Source organism: Ambystoma mexicanum, chromosome 2q (assembly GCF_040938575.1).
Source record: "Ambystoma mexicanum isolate Mex_15411 chromosome 2q, UKY_AmexF1_1, whole genome shotgun sequence".
Classification (NCBI taxonomy): domain Eukaryota; kingdom Metazoa; phylum Chordata; class Amphibia; order Caudata; family Ambystomatidae; genus Ambystoma; species Ambystoma mexicanum.
The window spans coordinates 1,286,900,942-1,286,924,204 of NC_090924.1; the positions used below are offsets into that span (position 1 = coordinate 1,286,900,942).

Genomic DNA, 23,263 nt, shown 5'->3' on the forward strand with positions numbered 1-23,263 from the left:
TTTAGGCTGTCTGGTCGCATGCCACACCTGCGGTTGCAGGGAGGGCTGCCGATCCTGAAGATCGGCAGGCACTGCCGAACTATCCGGTGTGCCCGTTGGCACTATGGGACGCTTCAACTGTTTCGTCGAAGACAGACTGGGGGTCGTGTCTTTAGCGTGTGAAGAATGTGCGTCCTTGTCACCGGGATGTCCAGTCCCCATAGCAGGACTTGCGTCATGCTATTTGGGGTCGGGGACGGACAGCGCAGAGCGGGAGCGCTCTGCCGTGAGGTCAATGGCCTCCGAATTGGAGCCCAGGTCGTCACTAAGCCCTTTATCACCCTCAGCGGCTGCTGCGGCGGGGGAATTACTCTCGGCCTGCGACATTCCGTATGGCCGCCTACCGCTTAACACAGCGCTCCTTTAGTGTCTTGGGACGCAGGAGCTTACAAGCCGCACAGGCAGCCTCATTGTGGTTAAAGGAATGGTTCAGTCAAACAGTTTTATTGTCCCTATGGGTCGGCCATGTGTTTTTAAGCCTAAGTCGCTCGATTTTAGAAAAATTTCCTATGGACCTTACTCGAGTTTTCGTCCATTAAATGCACGCGAAAACAGGCACCAGGGCACTGCCATTTTGTGATAATCCTATGACTTGCCCCATAGCCCTGGTTGACCTCCTTTTGCGGCACTAAATCATATCCCCCCGCCCCTGAGCCTGACATTATCAAAACATTCATATTCCCCGCCTCTCTCAGTGACGTTACTGTGCTGCGTAGGCAAACGCGCCCAGTAGTCTTGTACGCGACTTCACACAGAACCCGGAAACCAACACAGATCAACTCACAACACAGCACGCCATAATTCGGAATATGTACTTTAAAATCAAACAGCAATACGGTACATTTGGTAAAGTACAATTATTTTGACATTCAATGTTTAGAGAATATTCAGCAATTGGCATATTAAATCGGAATGGAATTTTTTTCTTTTCTCTCGATCCGAAAATCCGGAAAAATGTATCGTGAGTCACGCGCTGTTCCTTTATGGTACACAGGGTGTTGGTTTTCATTAAAAGAAGCACTTTGGACACACGGTGAACCACAAGGCTGTTCCGTCAACTAAGCACTAGGCCACCGTAAAGGTCGATATGTTGCTTCTAGCCACTAGTACCACGTAAGGGCATATGGCCCCTTGGCGATCGTCCCATAAAATGGTCAATGTAGTGCAGTTGTTTACAAGAAGCTGCAGCTGGCGGTTGAAAAATCCGACTGCCTGCGTCTGGAATAGGTGGTAGTGGAAATACGGTAGGATGTACCCGTTTAGAAAACATAAAAATTGAAATTAGTCTCACCAGCCGATCTTTATTACTATTATTCATTTTATTTATTACGGGCGAGCTGAAACTATTTGCTTGCAAGGATAGTGCAATGGAGTATGTTCGGCTCTAAAAGCAATGCGAAAACTAACAAAATAAATCGAGGGAAACACACAAACTAATGTTTTTTTTACCGTTGAACCACTGAGAAAGACTGTCTACATGCGTGTCGAATGGGCACATGCATGCCAATGTGCCCGGTAGAATGACGATCCCACAAATGTTGTACTTGCTCTTCATTCATTCATTCATTCATTCATTCAGGTATAAAAGCATCTAAAGAGTTACTTACATTATATTTGCCATTTCCATTGTATCTCTGCGTAATGCAGTCCGTAAATCCCACTGCGTTCGTGCCAACGATTTTTCATATACTGAACTAACATGAAACTCGGTCTAGTTTCAGAATTGTCACCCTTATCGTCTCTTACGTTATTGCCCCCCTCCTTCAAATGAAGTCCTTTTGCCATGGTCCCTGTCTCTCAAGGTCAAAAAACAATAGAACTTTATACTGCCAGTGCGATTCGGGGACCTCTTCAGCCCGCGAGCAAAAAATCGAAGCCGCTGACCTTCACTCTGCATGAGCGTACGTTCTTACTTTGCAACATCCCGTCTAAAGCCATCTGTGAGAACTTGAATTTTCGACTCCATGTTTGTACTAGGCCTCTATGTGCAAATGCGAATTGGCTTCTCTCCCATCTGCAACGCCTCGCTTGGCGCGTTCTAAGGCCCCCAATTTTGTCCTCGTTGTCCGCCAGCTTTGAAGCCCTAGAGAACCATAACCATGGAGACATTGACTTTTTGGGGGAAGGTCAGGGAAAGTATAAAGTACCCAAGGAGTTGAGTTGAAAGTGAGATTTATTGTTTATTTGTTTTATTATTTGCAATACGCAAGCTTCCCCTCAGTTAACAGTGGGCAGCATTTACATGAGATTGCGAAACTTAGTTACAGCAACAAAAATATATACATACACATATTCACAAGGTCAGCGATATGAGGTGAATAGAGAGCGAAGTCAAAGATGACACTCATGTTGTTCACCACCCAGGATGTTGAATGGAGGGTTTAGGGTTAGCATACTTTGTATGCACACTGTACAATAACATTATTTTCAAAAAGACAATCAGATTACAATGATTTATTTAAACCGGGATTTGAACTTCTCAACGAGCTCTGCTTCCATATATGTGCTTCTCTAGTACACTAACAATAAGGCCTTTAACAAAGTCGAACTCCGTTTTACCCCCCATTTCTTAGTTCTTTTTCCAAAGGTCGTAGTGTAGCGAGGCATCCCTACATTTCCCGTAGTCCTAGACGGTTCACGGCCCACATTCTCGTTAAGGGCCAAGACCGCTAGTAGAGTCCTATGTTTCATGCCCTGTAAGCTGAAATGCAATCGCTTTGGCCTGTACTTTAGGCACATATTGTGGAACACCTCCAATTCTCCTGTGTGACAGAATTCTGTCAGTCCCCTCAAATCTCTTGATAGTTTTATCAAAAACAATCTTCTCAATGGCTTTGTGTGTAGGTGAAGATGCGATCAACCACTTCTTCCGTGCCTCCTCTTTGGACAAAGGACCATGTTCACATTGGTGGAAATGTTGGTTTTCTGTCCAGCGGTGAACGTTGGTACAGTGGTGCATCAGTGACTGCCATTTTTCAAGTAGGATTTCCACTGACCCTTCACAAGTTTTGGAGCTCCACCAAAGGTGGTTGCTTATAGACTGGGACCATTGTGAAATACTTTCAAAACCTTTTTTTTTCCCCTGCAGCCGAGATTTTCTAATTGATTGATTTAGCAAGATGCCATAAGTCAAACTGATGTTTAATATGTGGGAACTGCTCTCTCATTGTCTTGGCAATTGAAACGTGTCTGTCCGTGGCTATGAGGTCGATGTGCATTCCCCTTGATTGTAGATATTGCAATGATTTTATAAATCCTATTTTCTCCATGGCCACTGAGGATTTACATTGGGACACCTGCACGACCACCGAGCTCAAAATTTTCTTACTATCCATGTCCTGAAAGTGGTAGGTGCAGTACTTGGCAGAAAATCCAGGGCTGTTGCACTGTCCATCGCCGGCTAGCCTGAATCGTTTCCCTTCAAATGTTCTTTCTAGAGACAATTGTTCAATTTTCCAAGCATCACTAATGGCCAGAAACAGATAATCATGTTGGTATTTGTAGTACTGCGTTTTACAAATGAAATGGAGTCCCACAAACTGAAAGAATGACTCAAACTTTCTAAAACTGGACCCACTAAAAAGTGAGGCAGCTGCACACAGATTGCCTGCTGGCAGCTTCCCTAGCATTGGTTGTGCAGACCATGAGAACACATGATTTAATCTACAGGCGGCATGTATTTTGACGTTACTGCCTTGTTTTTAACGAGTCACATGAATCAATGGCTCCCCACATACTTCCCCTCCAACTGAATGCCCACATTTCAGCATACTTATAATATCCATCAAACAACTGTCGAATACTATGTATTTGCCCTCTTTCATTAGACTGTCATCCGGCGTGAAAGTTGTTTCGGACTGTGCCGTTGAGGACATATCAACTAATTTGAAAGAAATATCGCTGATATCATGTTCTGATGCGTCGTTGGGTGCTGCTGCTGGTTCTTTCTCTGTCATTTCAACATCTATTACTTCAGCATTGAAGGGAGAACACAACAATGTCGACAGCTTTTTGGGTGGCATTTTTTTGGCGGGTGTAGATTGTGTGAATTGATCTGCGACTACTTCAGAGCTATCTTCAATACATTCAGTATCATCTTTTGGTGGTGCAGTCGAACTGTAGCAATGGTCCAATACAACTTTACTGGATTCTCCGGACACATTCAATTCATGTTTTGGCCATTGGACATGAGCATCTCGAGTCTCAAAACGCTGCGTCTGAATTAATAGTTCCTCCATAGTGTAAATGGTCTGGCAAGCAACATCTCTCATTTGCTTTACTGTCTGTGTATGTATAGTTTGTACACCCACGGGTAACTAGAGGACAGATTGGAAAAGGGATGTTCATTTTAAACACAATATATAGTACAATTGACAGGAAAAAAACATAATATAGTCCCCAACACAAAACAATTCCTAACATTATGAACTGTTTGTAATTAACCTTGTTTTTGTTTCTTTTCTTTGCAACTTTCTTGACTCGAACTTCAACATCTGCACGCTGTTGCTCCGATTAATTTCCGCATGTCTTCCCTTCCTCTTGCGCTGCAACGACTATATTTTCTGGATCCGCATAGACAGCACGGAATGACGCTCCAGAAAACTCCCTGAAACATAGTACTTTCATTACTATGTATCACAATCTTGAAAACATAAAACACACGTGACGACGAATATACAGGTACATCTCAATAGCTAAACACGAATTAAACATTCTGTAGAACAATCAAACGACAAGAATTTGAGCTCTGATGATCTAGTTCGATGGAACTGTCAGTATCCATACCTCTGGCTCCGCAGGACTGCCATGAATGGTTGTATTGGAGAGGAGGCATCAGCAACTCCCTGAAACACAGTACTTGCATTAGTGTGGTTTTCAATATTGGAAACGTAACACACACTTAGGGGTCGACGGCACAGGTACATATAAAGAGATAACCACAAATGATGCATTGTCTAAAAAATTCAAGGAATATCTAAATATGATCAGATTTCATCAACTTATTTCTCCGATTTATTTACATCTGCATCATCCAAATGGGATGTTGTAATTGTAGTGGAAGCTCTGTCGTCTCCCTGAAACACAGTACTTGCGTTAACAGGGAAGAACGTATAGCAAATGGAATCACATTATATGATGACGCTTGATGGAGCTGTCAGTATCCATACCTCCCTGCTGCCGAAGAATATGTAGGGATGTTGTAAATTTAGTGCGCATTTCCGAAAGCTGTTGCGCCGATTCGTATATGCAAGGTCCTGCTTCCACTTCCCCTGGAATTACTTGAATGTCAGGCTCTGCATCAAGTGCAGGGGTTGACGCTCCATCAACTGCCTGAAGGATAGTACTTGCATTAGTAAGGATTAAAATATTGAAAACATAACACACTTGGGGTTGACCGCACAGGTACATATCAATGGCTAACCACGAATGAAACATTGTGTAGAACAATCAAACAACAAGTTCCGATGATCTAGTTCGAAAGAGCTGTCAGTATCCATACCTCGTGCTGCTGAAGAACATCTAGGGATGTTGTCAATGTGGTGGACGCTTCAGCATCTCCCTGAAAGACAGTACTTGCATTACTATGGATAACACTAATCATAACTGAAAACAAACACCAGTGGACGATAACTAAGGTGTATATCAATTGGAAAGCACTAACCAAACATTCGGTAAAATAATTACACAATACAATAAAAATATTACTTGACATGCTTAAAACAAGTCTGTAGCGGAATAGCCAAGTAAGATTACCTGATAAGCGCTAGAAGTGGTTGATAACTGCGAGCACGTCACGGATGTAGAATGTTCTTGCTTCAGATTCAAGGGATAGTCAAGCAGTTGTAAAGGTAAATTGATTGATAATGAAATGCCAATATTAAAAATTGCCATGTAAGGAGACCGAATACGAGAGTAATGCTATTGAAAATGCGCAATATAGCACAGTTCCCTGTGCCCATATATAGATTTCGTTTGTGGGTTGTGAAATCGAAACAGAATATATTGATAAATGTCATTATTCAAAAAGCTATACACTCATATCAATGTCGAAAGTGTTACAAGGGACATACCACCTAAAATATCAATGCATCCATTCGGCTACCTACACACTACCGCAAGGCCTAAAGCTAAATCCGGACACTTGACTCACCAGTGGCGGATTGTGGACGAATAGAGTGGGAATAGCGTTCGCGAGCAATTTTCGTGTCGTTCGCCGTTTATTCTTCTTTGTTACCCAAGATGTTGTGTACATGTTCGAGGAAAAGTGCCGGCTGCAGATGCGGTATCGATCACCTCTCTTGTCCTCTAAGACTTGTTGGACTCTACTTTCCAGCTCATCCAGTGGATATCCGCAAAGTCTGACCCATTCTCTTATTCGATCAACAGTCTTCAGGAATACATGCATTGTAGTGGCTTCAGACTTAGCATGGGTCTTCGAAGGGCAACAGCTAATCGAACAGGCAGGCATTGTTGAAAATTCTGAAAAGTAAATATCGACATTATTATACAATCTTGATGAATAAAAATGTGATACAAAAGTAAATGAACCATACAATGTTCAAAGCAAGGTTTGTTTTGGTCGCAGGAACTATACCAGTTCATCATGTGCGGCTTAGTATTTGCATAAATTGCAGAAATGTATAAATGATGTGACTAAACTCTGAACATGTGACTCGTCCCTTGGATGTTCTGTCTTGCACGAGAAGGAAATATGCTTACATTATAGACTGGACCCCCGAAGGATGCAATTCGATGACAATTGACACAGATGAAAATAAATAGATCTATTGATAGCATAACAATGGAAACTCAAGTCAATATCAATGAGACCAATGAACATAGCACTATTGATTACTCTACTCGCAAATAGATAGAAATTTAAAAATCAACGAAATATGACTAGGATAGATGGCCTTACCCTGACCAACAAACAGTTGGATTCAGCAAGCAGAGCATGTAGCAGTAGAACAGGTATATGGCCACAGGTAGCACACTGACGAGTTTGCTCGAAGCGGTCACAGAAGTTCACGGATAGCACGACGAGCAGATTAGCATAGATCTCAGTGGGTCTCAGGTAGCACGTTCAGGAGTTGACTTGCAAAGCACAAAGATGTTCTCATGAGACATATCAAATGGTTTATAAAGTATTACAAACAGGGGTGTGTTTGTGAATGAATGACGTGTGCAGGTCGTGGTATTATGTGGTTTGCCGGGGGCCGGCCAGTGTGAGGGGGGGGGGGTCCTGGCCGGACACACAGGGTCTGAGGAGGCCATGTGAGCGATGGGCCCTTGGCGAGGGATACCTTTTGAAGTGTACATGCTGTTTGGCACCTTGGCCTTTCGCGCCCCTGACAGCCCAGCCCCCCCCATGGCAGCGCGCATCCACAGGCGCGAACCGCCTTTGATAGAGGGGGTGTGATGGATGGGCCTGGGGCATGCAGATAAGGCACAGGAAGACTGCTGAATGGAGATACACTTATGTGGATTGCAGGGAGGCGGCCTGCTTCAAGGGGGAGCCCTGCCTGAAGATACTGAGTCTGAGGAGGCCATGTGAGCGATGGGCCCTTGGCGTGGGATACCTTTTGAAGTGTACATGCTGTTTGGCACCTTGGCCGTTCGCGCCCCTAACAGCCCCCCCATGGCAGTGCGCACCCACTTGACTTGTTGTTATGGACTTTTGTTTTTGTTAAAATAACCACTTTTTTATACTTTATATAGTTATACTTCGCCTTTGATAGGGGAGGGTGGTGGATGGATGGGCCGGTGGGCGTGCAGACAAGGCACAGGAAGACTGCTGAATGGAGACACTTGATTCATTTAAAGAAATCGAAACAACCGTTGTTAAAATATATGTGGTGTTTTATTTTGTTTCTTTTTTTGATGGCACAAAAATACAAAACTTTACACATTGTGCAGGTCAGATTGCAGCACAGCGAGTGAAAATCCCCTGTACTGACCGCTGTCACTCGGGAAAGTTTCTCTTATGGCACGAACGGCACAGGCGGGTATTACTCTTCGACGGCGGTGTCCAAGCCTCCAGTGAAGCTACCATGTAAAGGAACGATAGGCCACCAGCCGGTACCACCTGTGAAAAACGATGATACAAACTGTTTTTAAATGACCAAGATAAGTTGATTAAACGTTTGTTGTCAATGACAATTCTTGTAACTAATGGCATTCTGCTCTGACAAATGCTATCTAGACACTGCACACTATTGAACGACTTTCTTGCGTTACAATGATATGTAGATGTAATTTTGGATATAGGAGACGACCATGAAATAGTAGTGGTGTCACAAGCAGATGATACTTACTCGTTACTCGGATTACGAGAACGAACAGTTGCGAAGTTTGTGCATAAGCACCATCATTATCCTCAACACGGACCGTGTGTGGCAGGCTGCCCTGAAGTCTGGCAGCTCGGTGGTGCATTGCGGTCATGGCTCGCCTTCCGAAATGTAGGCCACGCATCCCGAGTTTTCACAGCAGCAGCAGTTCTCCTCCTCGGTTGGCATTAGCTCGCACGGATAGCATGTGCACCAGGTGGAAACACCGTCCATGCGACTAGGTCCAGCGTCTTCATCCGTTGATTCGTCCTGCCAACTGCCGTACGAAGCCCCATCGTTTTCGCGAGGTTCCCTTTCCAGTAGTTCCTCCTCGGTATACTCGGGCTCGTACATGTAGGGCATTATTGTAGCCATTGTGTGGTAAACAAACTAAAATAATTTATAGCGATGGTACAGGTGTTCACACGGGCAACAAGTGGCAAAGGTAGCACAGAAACGAGTCACAGAACACTCCGTAACACAGAGAGAGGAATGGAATCGAAAATCTGCTGCTGTGTGTTGTGAAACGGTCCGTTTATACTTTTTGAGGGAAGAGGCGTCTTGCCATTTCCATGGCGACACATCATTAGCTGAAGCGCAGCGTTTGTTGACACGAGACGTGCTTTGGCGTCGTGAAATGGGCAGTACGCGTCTGCTGATGACAGGCTCAGAGGCGGGGGATATGATTTAGTGCCGGAAAAGCAGGTCATCCAGGGCGATGGGGCAAGTGATAGGATTATCACAAAATGGCAGCGCCCTGGTGCCTGTTTTCGCGTGCGTTTAATGGACGAAAACTCGGGTAAGGTCCATAGGAAATTTTTCTAAGATCGAGGGACGTAGGCTTAAAAACACACGTAGGGACAATAACATTTTTTGACCAAACCATTCCTTTAAGGGGAAGACACCCATTACACTTAAGGTGCTGGTCTTTCCACAGGAATTTTGCCTTGCATGAAGGACAAAATCTAAATGGAGTCTTGTCCATAGCACAGGAATAACAGTGACAACAAGACCAAGGGAACAAAGAGGAAAGGGAAAGGTATTCTTAAAAAGGAAATGTCCACCCTAATCCCACTCTGCCTACTGTGTAGGCCAGCCAGAAGGCCCGGCCACGTGGTCAGCAACGCCGACCGGATGAACTGTCATCAAAGGTCCATAGAGCAGGCTTCGGCATAAATCAGGAAACATCCGTCAAGGGAAGGGACGGTAAGAGAATATATAAACGACCGAAGGTCGATAAGTATAACAATATAGCAATGTCTCTGGAAAAGGCATACAGTAAACTGGGCGTAAAAAAACAATCTGAGGGACCTCGACGCGTGATGGATTTTGGATACACTACACGTCACGTTAGGGATAGTGTTACAGGCACGCCCATGTCAATGTCCCCTTTCGATACTCGAAAGGCAAGGTGTAATACTCTGCAGTTACCACTGGATGTCGACTATGGAACAAGTTACTTACCTGTAGCTGTTGTTCTCCAGCATGGGTCTGGCATGGATTCACATGCTCATGAATATTCCCTGTCGTCAGGCTGGGAATCCTCAGTAAAGAAAAAAAATCAGTGTCAGTGTCGTTTCTGATCTGTCTTTCTTAGTAGTAACCAATCACTGATCTCTGGGTCATACTGCCCCCAGCCAATGACTGCCCTCTCCCTAAGCACCGCCTCTGGCAGCCATCCTCAGATTTGGTAGCACGTAAAGTGGCAGTATGACGAAGTGAAGAGCCGCAGAGGGGTAGGCGGGAGGGTCGCATGTGAATCCATGCCAGACCCATGCTGGAGAACAACAGTTACAAATAAGTAACTTGTTCCTTCTCCAGCATGGGGTCTGGCATGGATTCACATGCTCATGAATAAAAGAATACATAGCAGTACACACATGCACAACCACGGGAGGTGGCAACAGGCTCAACATTAAGCAATACAACAACTCAACATTAAGCATCTCTTACCTCCTCACCAGGCTCACCTTAAGCAAACCGGTTGCGCAGCACTGCTTGGCCGACCCTGGACCCTGGAGTCCCGATCGATGCAGTAGAATCTTGTGAAGGTGTGCGTCGACCTCCACGTAGAAGCCCTGCAGATGTCCAGCAGGGGCACACCAGACAGGAACGCCGTGGTAGCAGCGATCGCTCTGGTCAAATGGGCTCTCGGACGGCCTGGCAGCGGTCGGTTTGCCAACCGGTGCATGATGCAGCTGGAGAGCCATCTGGAAATGGAAGTCTTCGAGAGAGCCTTCCCTTGATTCACAGTCCCAAAGTTCACAAACAGCTGTGACGTCTTCCGAAAACTTTGTGCGGTCCACGGAGAACTTCAGCGCTCTAGCTACATCCAGCGAGTCCTCTCAGCCGGCGACGAAGGCGACAGGAAGAAAACTGGTAACCAAGGGCTTGTTGAGGTGGAAGTCTGAAGGCACCTTGGGCATGAAGGAGGGGTGCGTCCTGAGCACCACCCTTGTGTCGTGAAATGTCAAGTATGGAGGCTTGCAAGATAGGGCCTGAATCTCTCCCACTCGCCGTGCGGAGGTGATGGCCACTAGGAATGCTGTCTTCCATGACAGGAAATTCAAAGGCGCCAAATGCATAGGCTCGAATGGGGCCTCCATGAGCCTGGTCAACACCACATTAAGCTGCCACGCCGGGGCTGGAGCCTTCACCGGCGGGAACGATCGGAATAGTCCCTTCATAAATTCCTTCACCAGGCGATGAGACCACAAGGACGCCCATCCCGTCGTCCTGGTATATCGGGAGATGGCAGCCAGATGTATTTTGATGAAGGCGTGTGCCAGTCCAGCTTTGGCCAGCGACAGTAGGTACGGCAGTATTTGAGGGGCTGTAATCCGCAGAGGGTTAATCTTCTGTGCACGGCACCAGACAGAGAACCTCTTCCACTTATGTCCATAGCACTTGAGAGTTGAGGACGCCCTGGCTTTTGCAAGAACCTCTCTGCAGTCCGCCGGGATATCGTACCCTCCAAACTCTAGTGCTGCAGGAGCTAGGCCTGCAAGTTCAGCGACTCTGGGTCGTGATGAAGAATGGCGCCTCCTTCTCTGGAGAGAAGATCCGCGTCCGCCGCCAGCTTGACTGGTGGGGAAGTTGACAAGTCCAGAAGGTCCGGGAACCAGATCTGCCTCGGCCACGCCGGTGCGACGAGGATAATTCTGCACCTGGACTTCTTGAGCTGGTTGATGAGACGGAGCAGCAACGGCAAAGGAGGGAACGCGTATAGAAACAGGCCGTCCCAATGGAACGAGAAAGCATTGCTCATGCTCCTCGGCTGTGGGAACCTGCTGGCGAACCTCTGGGAGTTCGTCGCCATCGCAAAGAGGTCGATCCGGGGTTTGCCCCATCGTCGAAAGAGCCAATCCACCTAGTCCTGGCGTAGTTCCCACTCGTGGCACGAGCGCAGCTCCCAGCTGAGTGAGTTCGATGATGGTGTTTTTTATTCCTGCCAAGTCGAAGGGAACCAGAAACATCCCCTGGGCGACGGCCGAGTGCCACAGATCCTGGGCCTCCTTGGATAGGGCTGGGGATCTGGTGCCTCCCTGCTTCCGTATGTAGAACATCGTGGTGGTGTTGTCGGTGACGATCCTCACCACTTTGTCCTTGAGGGACGGAAGGAACGACTTGAGCGCCCAAAACACTGCTCGAAGCTCGAGAATGTTGATGTGGAGACACCTCTCCTCCGGGAGCCAAAGGCCTCTTGCATGGAGATCTCCGGTTTGGGCCCCCCAACCCTCCAGGGAGGCGTCCGTCGTCACCATCTCCTGAAACGCTGGGGTCTGAAAGTCTGCGCCTGCCGTGAGGTGCGCACGGGTGCCCCACCATAGGATCGCCCAACGGAATTCCTCGTCGAGAGGGATCCTGTCTTCGAAGCAGCCTGTCACCTAAAGCCAGCAGGCGTCGAGGAACTCCTGTAGCGGACGCAACCGAAGTCTGCAAAGGGGTACAAGGTAGATGCATGAGGACATCATCCCGAGGAGGGACTTGATGGACCTCACCCTGGCCACGTTCGTGGCTAGCAGGCGCTGCACCTTGGCCAGAATGGTCTTCGTCCTCTCCTCCGACGGGGAGGCCAATCGCCCCACCGTATTGCGCTTCGCTCCCAGAAACAGTGCTACTTGCGATGGACCCAGGTGGGATTTGGAGTAGTTGTTGGCGAAATCCCAGTTCCGTGAGCAGCCGGACGGTCCTCGCTGTGTCTTCGACGGCGAGTTCTCTTGTCCTTGCACGGATTAGCCAGTCGTCTAGGTAGGGGTAGAGGTGGATCCACTGGTGCCAGGCACTTGGTGAATACCCTGGGTGCCGACTTCAATCCGAACGGCAGGGCTCTGAATTGGTAGTGGCGTCCCTGAACCACGAACCTGAGAAACTCTGTATCCTCTCGCCCTCCTCCAGCTGTCCCAGCACGTGCTGGAGGGTGACCATCCTGAATTTCTGCGCCTTGATGTATTTGTTCAACCGACGCAGGTCCAGGATGGGGCGCCAACCGCCTGTCTTCTTTCTGACGAGGAAGTACCTTGAGTACACTCCGGAGCCCCGGAGCCTCCTGGGGACGAGCTCGATGGCACCTTTCTTGAGTATCGCCCTTACCTCCAACAGCAGTTAACACGTTATTCTCCTTCCTGGCCATGGGAGGAATGCGAGGGCACTTCTTTTGGAATTCCAGCAAGTGCCCGTTGGCCAGGGTGTCCAGCACCCAATGGTCGGTGGAGATGGACTCCCACACGTTGACGAACTTCGTCAGCCGGCCTCCCACCGGGGTGCTTCGGTGGGGGCCCGACGACACGGCCGTGTCTTGCTTGGAGGCGGCCTTGCCTCCTTGGCGACGATGGTGGGATTCCCCTTGCTTGCAGCGACCACTGTAGGCCTCCTGGGAAGAGGAGCGGGCCGCCTGGCGGCATGTGGAAGAGCCACCGCTGGATCCTTTGGAGGCACCCCGTCTGCCTCCGGAGCTCCGAAAGGGCCGTCGTTGTTGAAGTACCCCTAGGGCCCGGGGCGTCTCCGAGTCGGTCTTGATGGCTTGGAGAGACTCGCCCACTGCCTTACTAAAAAGGTTGTTGCCGTCGAACGGCATATCCAACACTCTGGTCTGGACGTCCTGGTGAAAGTCCGTCGCCTTGAGCCATCCTCGCCGCCGGAGGCAAACTCCGTTGCCCAGTTGACGAAATCCGGTATCAGCAATGTCCGTTGCCACCGTTATGGCATGATCCGACGCCACCTCGCCTTCCTGCAGAATTTGTAGGGCCCCCGCCCTCTTGTCAGGTAGGAAGTCTAGCAGGGGAGCTATCTTGAACCAGAGCTCCCTGTCGTAGCGGGCCACGATCCCTAAGGCATTGGCCGACTTAATCGTCGTCGCCGCCGACGAGATGACTCGTCGTCCCATGGAGTCCAACTTCTTGCCCTCGCTGTCAGGTGGGGAAGTGGAAGTTGAAGCCGCCGCACCCGCTGCTTTCTTCTTAGCCGCTGCCGAGACGACAGAGTCCGGCGTGGGCTGGGCTCTGAGGCACAAGGGGGCGGCATCGGGGACTCAGTACTTCTTCTCGTACCTGTCCCTCTTGGCGGGTGTCATGGAAGGGTTCTTGAGGACAGCAAGCCCCTCGTCCCAGATGTCGTCGAGCAAAGGCACCGCGAGGACCGTCTTCCGCTTGGCCTCTCGTCGTTGGTAAAGAAACCCTTCCTTTTTTTTTTCTTCAGGGCAGAGCAGGAAGAGCTCGGATGCCCTGGTTATCATGGCGTGAAAGGAGCCAATTTCGTCGGCTGGAGAAGCCCGAGGGGGGGGTGATGACGGGATGTCCGCTGTGTCATAGCCGCCGTTGGCGTCCGTCCCTGTCGCTGTATCCATCGCCTATCCTCTTTAGGGTCCGGCGAGGGGGGTGAGGGGTCCACAAGCCTCGTGGGTACGAAGGGCGGAGAGGGGTGGACTCTCCTCCGCTTGTTCGGAGGGTTTTCTGACGGGCCTGGTTCTGGATCCTCTGTCGGGGTCCGTGGTAATCTCGTCCTTATCTCGGTACATAAGGATTGGATCGCCAGCAAAATGGCCGCCGAGCTATCCTGGGGCTCGGTTAATGGCTGCGACGGGCGGGATGGCCGCTCCACTGGGCCCTCTTCGTCGCCATCAGCGCTATCTTCGATCACATCAGCAGGGACCGTCCCTGGGATCGAATCTTCTCGAACCTCTCGTTGAGGCCTATGAACCTCTCGTTGAGGCCTTTCTCCGTTTCCACCAGCTCCTCCTCAGAGGCTGATTCCGAGTCTGTAATGGCCACCGGCCCACCCCCCCTCTTTTTCCACCGGGGACTTCACGGGGGTCTTAACGATGGGCTGGAAAGAGGATTCCCTCCGCGGTGGCAGGGATACTCTGGGCCCAGAGGCCGTTTCCACTGGCGTAGTCTCAGCCGGCTTCGCCAGGGTCCAGCGACCACTTCGATAGAGGCCTTTGCTGGCTGGATCAAAGCCCTCACCACCTTAGGTGCGTCCTGGGCTTTCGACCTTGGGGGGAAGGTCAGCGCCTTGCTCCCCCTTTGAGATCGACCGGGGCCGCTCCAGCAGCTTACCCGGGTTCTCGGACTTCATCTTCCCCGAACCAGAGCGCTGGCTCGTGGTTGAACGTGCCGGGGAAGTCACGCCCTGCCTGGCAGCCGAAGAGCCTGACCTTTCGGTGCTCCCGGTGCTTGGCCTTCTGTTGGGCCCCCGTCGCCGGGGCGCCCTCACAGGACTTAGAAGCCCGCTCAGACTTTTTCTTCTCACCTGCTGTGCCCTTATCCAGCCAGGCGGCGAGGCGGGAACGACGATCTTGTTTGGTCCGTTCCGAAAGGTTCTTGCAGAACGCACAGTCCTTCTCCACGTGCGTCTTGTCCTCATGAAGGCAGCAGAGACATCGCAAATGCTCGTCCTCCTTGAAAACGTTTTGTAATCCGCATCCAGGGCAGCACCTGAACAGCTTGGATCCGGGTGTCGAGCTTCCCTTGTCCTGGGCCATGTCCGTTGAGGTAGGCCGCAGATCTTCCGGAATCTTCCAAGAAGCGTAAACTCGACGAAAACTTCACCCTTGAGGGGAGTAGAAGAATCCCCTGTCCCCGTTATCGGAAGTAGAAACGGTGGAGTTTGAGGCTCGATTAAACCGAAAAAATAAGAAAATCTCCTGAAAAAGCGCGAAAACGCAGCAAAAACTCGAGAGCTAAAGCACGAGGACTCCCAACACTTGAGCGTGCAGTAAAAATCTGAGGATGGCTGCCAGAGGCGGGGCTTAGGGAGAGGGCAGTCATTGGCTGGAGGCAGTATGACCCAGAGATCAGTGATTGGTTACTAAGAAAGACAGATCAGAAACGAAACCGATACTGATTTTTTCTTTACCGAGGATTCCCAGCCTGACGACGGGGAATATTCATGAGCATGTGAACCCATGCCAGACCCCATTCTGGAGAAATGCACAGCATGTGATTCTAAGCAGATTAACAAGCATCATAAATATATATTTTAATATCAATGTATTGGTGTAAGTGTTTATTTGGAAGGCTGTAGTAACTGGGTTCAGTGTACTTACCTACAGCTCACATCTTCCTCTTATGATAAGCCTGACTGCTCTTGCACTCTACCAAGGTTCCATGAGCAGTAAAGCTGATACTACGAGTTGGTGACCTGTATACCATTGGGATAGGTTTATGAAGTCTTACTTCCCTCAAGTGGACTTTAGGAAAAAACTACTAACAGAAGGAGCCCTCCTTTATCCCCCCCCAGTGAGATCATGCTTGCCTCATCTACAACGGAGTGTCTTACACAACGGCCCATCGCACTAGATCGAGGAGGGTAGCTCCCCCTTGAGGAAAAGGGGCAAATTCCCTTGATTCATCACAAGATTCAACACACTCATTGCGTCATTTGTTACAACTCGTGACACACTAGTTTTCAGAAGTGTGGCCAGTGTATCAATATCGAAAAACTGCTCTCTCCACATAACGAAAAACTTCTCTCTCCACAAGATGCCACGTTTTGACCTCCAAGACCACTAATGTTATGTTATGTTATTTTGCATTTATATAGTGTCTTATGTACCATTGGTATGACCTCAAGGCGCTGGTGGGTTGAACGCCCCGGGAACCAAAGTTCTAGTCAGTAGAGAGAGGGAGAGTCGTAAGGTGCATGTGAGCACCGGATGTGTGCAGCAGGTGTGGTATTCGTGCGATAGCTGCTTTTTAGCAGTAGGTGTGGTGATTAGGAGATCTGGAATATGTGTTCGTTCTGGCAGGTTGTTATCCAGACCGATTCTGGCTGCGTTAGGCTAGAGGAGAACGCCTAGGCTGGAGGGTGTGTAACCAGCTGTGTTTTAGTTAGGATGTGGAGTATGAGGCAAGTGATGGTATGAGAACAGCTATACCGAATGGTGTCATAGTATCGCTGTGTTCTTGTTAAGTGGTGGTGTAAAGAACAGAGTAAGCGTGGCGATGTGATAAGGTGGTTTACCTTAAGCACTTCAGATCGAGCACACTCGAATAGTTCTATGCACTCAACCGTTCCCTGTACCCCGTCCATTCCATGCACTCCAAGGCGTTCCATCCACATACTTCATTCGTTCCATCCACGTCCATCCACATACTTCACCCGTTCCATCCACATACTTCACCCGGTCCTTCCACGTCCTTCCACACACTCCAGCCGTCCTTCCACACACTCCAGCCGTCCTTCCACACACTCCAGCCGTCCTTCCACACACTCCAGCCGTCCTTCCCCACACTCCAGCCGTCCTTCCCCACACTCCAGCCGTCCTTCCCCACACTCCAGCCGTCCTTCCCCACACTCCAGCCGTCCTTCCACACACTCCAGCCGTCCTTCCACACACTCCAGCCGTCCTTCCACACACTCCAGCCGTCCTTCCACACACTCTAGCCGTCCTTCCACACACTCCAGCCGTCCTTCCACACACTCCAGCCGTCCTTCCACACACTCCAGCCGTCCTTCCACCTACATCACACGTTCCATCCACATTACCCGTTCCAACTACATACTTCACTCGTTCCGTTCACATATTTGATCCGTTCCATCCACATATTTGATCCGTTCCATCCACATAATTGACACGTTCCATCCACATAATTGACACGTTCCATCCACATAATTGACACGTTCCATCCACATAATTGACACGTTTCATCCACATAATTGACACGTTTCATCCACATAATTGACACGTTTCATCCACATAATTGACACGTTTCATCCACATATTCCACCCGTTCCTTCCACATAATGGTCCTTCAGGGGTTGGATATAAATGTTGTATGTTCCTCGGTCACTTCATTGCAGCATTGGTAAGATGACCACCTATATTCCAGGCTTCCAGCTCTCCCACTGGAGGACCAGACAGGGATGTACCACTAACATTTTCACATGCAGCATCACATTTGACCCTGCTTTATGTCCTCAGTTCCATTTAAGAATATCCTTTTAAATCCCAGGACACCAATTGTGATCTCTTTATGTGAGGTAATGACCACCAACAGTGGGGAGTGCACTACTGGAATGGTCTGGATACATCACGTACCACATGGCATGTTTCTACTCCACATACTTAAGCACCCCCATAAAGATTGGTATATTTTATCAAACATTGTGCCCCTTTTGTCTTAGGTCCACCCTTTGTGTCTGCTATAATGGAGGTCAAGTCTGTTTTAATATAAGATACGCACAAACAAATGTAATGGGTTTACATTGACCAGCACTGCAGAGTTTAGGTTGCCTGCGCAGAGAAGGCATAGTATATCCCCTTAATCATGAGAGATCCCCCAAGTAGCAAAATCACTGGATGCAAATCAACGTATGTTAAAAAGAAAACTTTAAAGCTAGCTTTGCTAAAAAAAATGTCCTGGCAACCCCATTTTTCATTTAAATTGGTCTTCAAAAACATTTTAAAAAACTTACTTGGCGGGGTGTTCAAGAAACGAAGATGCAGGCTCTCCACTTCTTCATCCACAGGCATGCTCATTAATCCCCATCGTTGACCTCTGTGTGTTGGTGTCATCTTAACACAAACATCCCTGTTGCCAGATGCTCTCACACCATCCAAAAGGCTGGCCAACAGGGAATCTCTAAGGAATGTACAAGTGCAGATATCAGCAAATCAATCTTGTGTTCTCAGTATTAAAAAAACTAAAAAGAAATTGCAATTGCAAAACAAAAAAGCCCAAGTTTGACTTTTAATCATCTAGGGTATTTGTTGTGTTAAACATTGGACTTACAGCCCTCATTGACAACACATTAGTGCTGTTGCAATTGACAAATTGGCATCTCCTCTTTGTGAGGAGAAAAACACAAGAGTTAATTTGTGTGGACTTCTGAACAAGGAAGTAACACTACCTCATCAAGAATATCCCAAAATATCTTAGTGGACAGAGTCTGGAGTTCTGAAAAGGAGCCCTTCTACTTGTCTAAACATTGTAGCTGTTGGCTAAAGATTTGGGTTAGTAACCACAACAACCTTAGCCTCCTGGCAATAGGACCCAACCTTTGGTATATGTCTGAACTACACAGGTTGGTAGTGTGGTAGAGCAGCCAGGCTGATCTCAAGAGGGGTCAATATGAGCTATAGTGAGTTTAAACAAAGATTCACAGTGACAAGTATCCAAATAAATGCTTATACACAAGGTTTCTAGATCAAACAAATTGATTTACTGGTCATTTGAATAAACCTTCTACATAAGGGAGCAATATACTAGCAACACACAAATACCTTAAAAATACACTCTTAGTTTCTAAATCAGCAAACACCCATTGGTGATGGCACACTGACACTTCCTAGACCTTCACGTGACTTTAGTAGCTAGGACACTGTGGACATTGATATATTACTGTTAGCATTTAGAATAGCACTGCACTGAGATGAGTGTCAAAGAAAAGGTTATTAGAACACACAAGAGATTAAATATTCTTAAGCAGGCAAATACATTTGGATCCATCAATCAGAGTTATTCACTGAAACAGGCTAAGCCAAAGTCAATGGGCAAAAGTCTATGTAAGCTGAAGAACTTCTTGCTGGTAAGTAAGAAAAGTCTTTGCACAATTTTTTAGAAGTCTTTGAAGAAAAAAAAGAATCAATGTAGGGCCACAAGCTGTTAGACTTGTGATTAGTAGAAGATGCAAGCAACGCTACAGTAAGAGGTAAGGTCTCCCAGACTTTACAGTACCTTTAGTTAGAAGAAAAATGCAGCAGATGACTTCTGTTCCTGTGCAGCTCCGCAGATCCTGGTGTTCCTGTGCCTCAGTCGTGGGGACAAGAGGGAGGACTTCTGGGGACTCCTGCACTGCAATGGGACAGTCACGGACAGTAACCGGCAATCTTCAAACAAGTGGCACTTCAGTGTTTCAGCTATTAGCGTCTACCGCATGCAGCATCACCGCGGTTCCTGGCTGTCGACATGGGTTTTCCTTGCTTCTGGGGTCCAGCACTATGTTGAGGTGGCTCAGGCTCGGTCAGACCTGCTTCCTGAGAATCCGGAGGATCTTCCTGGAGCTCTTGGCCAGCTTAAAACAACGCACACAAACTGGTGTTCCTCTCCCTGTCTGTTCGGTTCCAAGAGCAACTGCAGTGTAATTGCAACCAGCTGCAAGAGAATGTCCAGGTGGCTTTCTTTGGAGTTGATTGGTCCCATCAACTCAAGGGGAGAAGTCATCCTTGCAGGGGCTTCTCCGTCGATACAAATTTGGAGGTTCAGCACAGCAGCAGGGCTTCACCAGGCAAACCAATGGTCCAGGAGTTGCAACAGGTGTCTTCTTCAAGTTCTTCTTCGGATTCCTTCGTTCAGTGGTCGACTGTGCCTTCCAAGCCAAAAAGCCTCACCTTTTATGCAGGTTTCTCCCATTCATTCCAGCCTAGCTGTCAGTCACCCAGCAGGGTGGCTGTCCTTGCCGGACAGTCAGCCGGCCAATCACCACAGAGTGCATTTGGGTCTCCTAGGAGACGAAGCACAGGGAGTTTCGGGCACCTCCCTCACTTCCTGTCCCCACCAGACACCCTGGAGCAGGGCGGGCTTCACTCGTGAATCCCCCCAAATGCAAAGTGAACAAAGGGACCAAACCTGGTTTGGATCGCAGAGTAAATCTCAAGAAGGCCCTTTTCACAAAGAAATGGTGAAAAAAAGAAGACCGGGCCATTTTGACAAAAATGGCAACCTTGGGTGCTTTACTGCAGCTGCAACGGCAGCCCGCGGTAAATGTACACCATGGTAGAAAATAATAATCCACTGCCAACAGCCATTCATCAAGGAAAGGCTAACAAAAATGTTACATGAGCAACTAGACAAAGGGGATACTAAATAACCCTCCAGCAACCCTATTGTAAGATAGTGTGTGCTGGGTCTAGAAAGTTATAAATGTAAGTAAAGTCAATTTTACTTTACTGCGCTTGGAAAGAGTAGTTTCCCCAAGAGAAGGTATTTAAACCTTGGGAAATTTAAAAGACTTCCCCTGTGTCACTGCACTAAAGGCGCTGTGTGACAATGTAAAAAGATACCTATGGAGTTTGTCAGACTCCAAAAACCAAAAGAGAAGAACAAGTTACTTTCTTACCTGGCAACGTTCTTTCGATGGGATGTTCCTCCTCGTATTCCACATCTATAACAGTAATGATCACAGCTGTGCTGCCTCGGAATGTTTTTCGGCGTAGGCGTCCTGCGTCGATGACGTTGACATGCTGTCCTCTAGGGCCTCCGTCGAGGGTCGACGACACCGGATGTTATATATAGGACGAACGGTGCCCGTAGCCTCAGTTGTAGTTTTTTCCCCCAGAACGTGTGGCACCAATCTCCTGCCAGTATGACTGCAGAAAGCCTTGCGGAAACTTAAGCTGCAATCGCATTAGAAATTATGTAGAGGGGCAGGCTGGGAGGGTTCAATGCGAAATACGTCGGAGGAACATCCCATCGAAAGAACGTTGCCAGGTAAGAAAGTAACTTGTTCTTCGAGGGGATTGTGTCCTCTGACGTATTACACATCTATGACAGACTCCCAAAGCAGTACCAATGTCTGGAGGTGGGAAAAATAATTTAGAATGCCCAATCAAATTGCTGAATAGAGGACTGCCTTACCAAAGGCCAAATCTTGCCTATGGATGGAGTCCAGGGAATAGTGTGTCACAAAAGTATGGACAGAGGCCCATGTGGCTGCTTCACAAACATTACGAATGGGAACACCCCTCTGTAGACAAGTGGAGGCAGTCACACCCCTAGTTGAATGAGACCAGAAGCCTACTGGAGGGTCCTTGCCCGCTAAACGGTAACATTCAGAGATCGTCAAAATTATCCATCTGGACAAGATCTGCTTGGAAACAACTTGACCTAAACTCCTTCCAGCGTATCCAACAAAGAGCTGATCGTCCACTCTGACCCGGGACATCCGTGAGAGATAGAAACTTAAAGCTCTCCTAGGATCCAACCTATGGAGCCTCTCCTCTTCCTTACCAGGATGCGGAGAAGGATAAAATGCCAGAAGAATTACATTCTGGCTCAAATGAAATTCCGACCCAACCTTCGGAAGAAAAGAAGGATGAACCGCAAGGACAACCCTGTCCTTATGGAACACCGTGAAAGGTGGTATGGCGGAAAGTGCCTGCAACTCACTCACTCTGCGAGCGGAAGTAACCGCAACTAAAAATGCAGTCTTAAAAGCCAACAGTCTCAGCGGGCAAGAAAGCGAGGGCTCAAACGGAGCTCCCGTTAAGAACTTTAGAAGCAAATTCAAATCCCATCCCGGCACCTGGAAAGGAGACGGTGGAAACACATTAGTTAGCCCTTTAAGAAACTGAGAAATCAAAGGAATCTTAAAATAAGAACACTCCTCAGATGAACGCTTAAATATTGACAGCGCCGCCAGGTAACCCTTAATGGTACACACTTGCAGGCCCCTGTGGGCTAACAAAAGCAAAAAAGACCGAACCAAAGGAATGGAACATTGGAAAGGATCCACATTCTGGACCCTGCACCAGTCGCAGAACTTTCTCCAACGGCAACAGTACATGGATTTTTTGCTGCGGGCCTTCTGGCCGAAAGCAACACCTCCATCACGTCCTCGGGAAGGTCCCAATCCTTATACCTCAGCCTTTCAGATACCAAGCATGAAGGCTGAGAGACTTGACCTCTGGATGGAGAACTCGACCCCCCTCCCGTGAGAGCAGATCGTCTCGGTAGGGAAGACGGCGTGGAGGGCAGATGGACATGTCTTGAAGGTCTGGGTACAACGCTCTCTAGGCCCATGCCGAAGCAATGAGGATCATCCGGGAACCGAACATCTGTAACCTCAACAACACTTGCGGAATGACGGGGACTGGAGGGAATGCGTACAGCAGTGGGACGGACCACTCCACTACGAACGCGTCCCCCAAGGCTCCTCTGGGAGGAAATTCCCGCGAGCAGAATCTTTCGCACTTCCAGTTGACACTGGTGGCGAAGAGATCCACTTGTGGGATTCCCCAAAGGACAAAGATCCCCAAAAGAACTTCCTGAGCCAGCTCCCACTCATGAGAAACCGTGCTCTGCCTGCTCAGAGCGTCCGCGCCGCACTTTCGTCTCTGGCCAGATGAACTGCCAAGATCGAAATTTCCTGCTGGATGGCCCAGAACCAGAGCTGCATCGCCTCTCTGCACAGTGGGAGTGACCCTGCACCCCCCTTTCTTGTTGAGGTAGTGCATGGCCACTGTATTGTGCGTCATAATCAGGACATTCTTCCACTGCACAGACGGCAGAAAGTCTTCAGGGCTAACCTGACAGCCCGTAGCTCTAACAGATTGATGTGGAGTCTGGACTCAGACAGAGACCAACGACCGCTGGCTGTCAGCTCGTTGGCATGAGCTCCCCAACCCGTGAGGGATGCATCCGTCACGATCGTCACCTCCGGCCACGGTTGCAAAA

At 48.5% G+C, this 23,263-nt stretch overlaps 1 protein-coding gene across 3 annotated transcripts in view; it reads right to left on the reverse strand.

Annotated features, from left to right (window-relative positions):
* The window catches only part of DNAJC13 (DnaJ heat shock protein family (Hsp40) member C13), a 2,820,731-nt gene that overhangs the window by 2,353,660 nt on the left and 443,808 nt on the right, over positions 1 to 23,263 (reverse strand). For all 3 annotated transcript variants that reach the window (XM_069648714.1, XM_069648713.1, XM_069648715.1), the window contains exon 10: positions 18,285 to 18,451. In XM_069648714.1, the coding sequence (XP_069504815.1) occupies positions 18,285 to 18,451 (167 nt within the window). The remainder of the gene's footprint in view (positions 1 to 18,284; positions 18,452 to 23,263) is intronic.